The sequence below is a fragment of the Cyprinodon variegatus genome, unplaced genomic scaffold, assembly GCF_000732505.1.
Source record: "Cyprinodon variegatus isolate N-32 unplaced genomic scaffold, C_variegatus-1.0 Scaffold3, whole genome shotgun sequence".
Taxonomy (NCBI): domain Eukaryota; kingdom Metazoa; phylum Chordata; class Actinopteri; order Cyprinodontiformes; family Cyprinodontidae; genus Cyprinodon; species Cyprinodon variegatus.
The window spans coordinates 301,637-304,025 of NW_015150456.1; the positions used below are offsets into that span (position 1 = coordinate 301,637).

Consider the following 2,389-nt stretch of genomic DNA (forward strand, 5'->3'; position numbering starts at 1 on the left):
AGAAAGAAAGAAAGAAATTTTAATTATTCTGTGAAAAAATCGAACAAAAAAACTTCCTCCTTGGATTAAAAACTCATCAATTCTTCTAAAATCTGTGGAATCATGTAAAGAAGTTTTATTGATTGAATCCAAATCGACTTTAAAAAATTGTCAGCTTTGAAAAATATTAATTTTAATGCAGAATTATGTCCTTTAATCGCTGCAGATGTTCATATCTTTCAGTCCCTGGTTTTACTGGTAATAAATTTGTCCGCTAGTGGGCGCTCTTGGCCTGTAAATGAGCCGCAGCTGCAGAGGAGCTGCAGGTTCAGAGATCTGGAAGCTTTTCTGCTTTTTCACCAAATCAGTCTGAAGGTTTGATGCAAGCTGAAGCTTTTCTGCTTGATTCACCTGCAAAGGTGTGATTTCCACTTTCCTTTTATTATTATAATTATTATTATCATTATTATTATTATTATTATTATTATAATTGTTTGTTTTAATAATTATAGCTGCATGTGTTGCGTTATTTGAGTCCTCAGGATGATTTACAGTGTAATTCAGCAGCAGCCTGTTGACATTAGCAGAGCTCTGCTGTAATTTCTCACCCCGCTGAACCGGTTGCCTCCTTTGATTGACAGCTTCCCTCTTCTTAAGTTCTCCCGCCGAGCGGCCAATCAGCGTTGAGGGGGGCGGAGCCAGGTCGGGAGCAGCTCCAGCAAATATTCCCAGTCTGCGTGTCTCTCAGTTACTTCCCAGCCTGGTCAGAGAGCTGCAGCCGCTCAGGCGTCACCCTCCCTGCCCTGCGTGCGTTACTGTGCGGGAGGACCGGATCTGCGGGACTCTTCTCCCCTCTTCTTGGAGTTTTTCATTTGTTTGCTTCTTCTGTGTTTTTTCTTTCATCGGGGGAAGAGGACCTGCTTAGTATGAGAAGCTCCATCCCAGCATCTCTCATCCACACATCTGCTCATTTTGTTCATTCTGACCATCCGACCTCATTGTTCCATTTTTGCGCTGCTGTCACCCTCACTCCTTCCACCTCCAGCTGAAAGCGGAATATCTCTGCCTCTCCGGCCCTGCTGGCTTTGGATGTTGGCTCTTTACGCGCAGAGGGATTTATATTTGTCTGCTCCTCTCTGAAGGATGGATGCTTGCGGCTTGAAGCGGGCGGAATACTGAGGCGCTGCGCCCTGAGCGAAGAGCCGCCGTGCGCCTTGGAGCAGGTCCCTCTCTGCTGGAGATGCTCTGATGTTTGGCTCCCTATGACCTGGATCGGGATATAATCTGAAGATTTTTCTCCTCACCCACCTCCCCCCCACCCCTTTCCCCCTGGTTCTGCTCTTGCTTTTTTTATTTTTTTGTGCGTGGACATACACGGCGGCGCAGCCCGGAGGCGCGCGGACACCATGGGGGACTCGATGTGGAGATATTATTTAGGAGTTTTCTTCCTCGCCTTGGAGCTGGACTTGTGTCGGCCGCTCATCCTGGAGTCCATCTACTGGAACACCACCAACACCAAGTAAGTGGAGCGAAATGCGCACTGATCGATGCGCAATGACCGCGCGGGGAGAAAAATGCATCAAAATCAATTAAAGGGAGGATTTTATATGAAAGGACTCAAAATTAATCCATCTAATTTCTCTATTTATTATATTTATTTTTAATTTTTAAATCTTATCCGCTCCTTTAAAACAGTTTATTAAAATGTTGATTTCATCCTCGCTCAGGTTGGGGGGGGGGGGGGGGCAGTATGCTGAGTTGCCTGATCCGGGCTGTAGGAACATTGCGGGGCCGCTCAGAACCAGCGCGGCTCCATGCGGGTAAATTCTGCGGATAAACGCAGCGCAGTTTGCGCTTCTCTAAAAATGCATCTAAAAAAAAATTCTGTTTAATTTCCAAATATGATTTAATCCCAATATTTATATAGAAAAACGTTTAAAATGTGAGGACTGTTGTGTGTTTTTGGCCATAATTCCAGGTCAGTTGGGGCAGGAATGGAGAGCAGGCAGTTTGGGAGACTTTGCGGGCCTGAAATGTTTTTTTTTTCTGAACAATGAGGCGGATTTTCAGCTGGAAATGTGGCCGCGGAGATAAAAGTGAACACAGACAGGCAGAGCGCCGCAGAGCGCCGCTGTGCGTAAAAACTTCTTTATTCCGATTCTCAAGTCAAACTTTAGCTGTTTGCGTCAAAACACAAACAGATGAGGTGTTTTTATCTGCTGCTGCTGATGGGCCAGAAATAAACGCTTCAACTAGTGAAGCTAAAGAGGGAGGGGGGGATTTCTACTGCTGCGGGGGGGTCCAGTCTTTGTGTCCGTTTTAGTCACGGACTAAACTCCAAAATGTCCAAACTCTGCTGCGCATAGCGCGGAGAAATGTGGAGGTAACCTTCCTCCACATTGGATGGGGG

The 2,389-nt window shown here is 45.9% G+C and overlaps 1 protein-coding gene across 1 annotated transcript in view; it reads left to right on the top strand.

Moving 5' to 3' along the window:
• Positions 1–731: 731 nt before the first annotated feature.
• Positions 732–2,389, top strand: part of efnb2 (ephrin-B2) — a 33,678-nt gene continuing 32,020 nt past the window's right edge. The window contains exon 1 of the mRNA XM_015371358.1: positions 732–1,498. Coding sequence (XP_015226844.1) covers positions 1,386–1,498 — 113 coding nt within the window. The 5' untranslated portion in view covers positions 732–1,385. The remainder of the gene's footprint in view (positions 1,499–2,389) is intronic.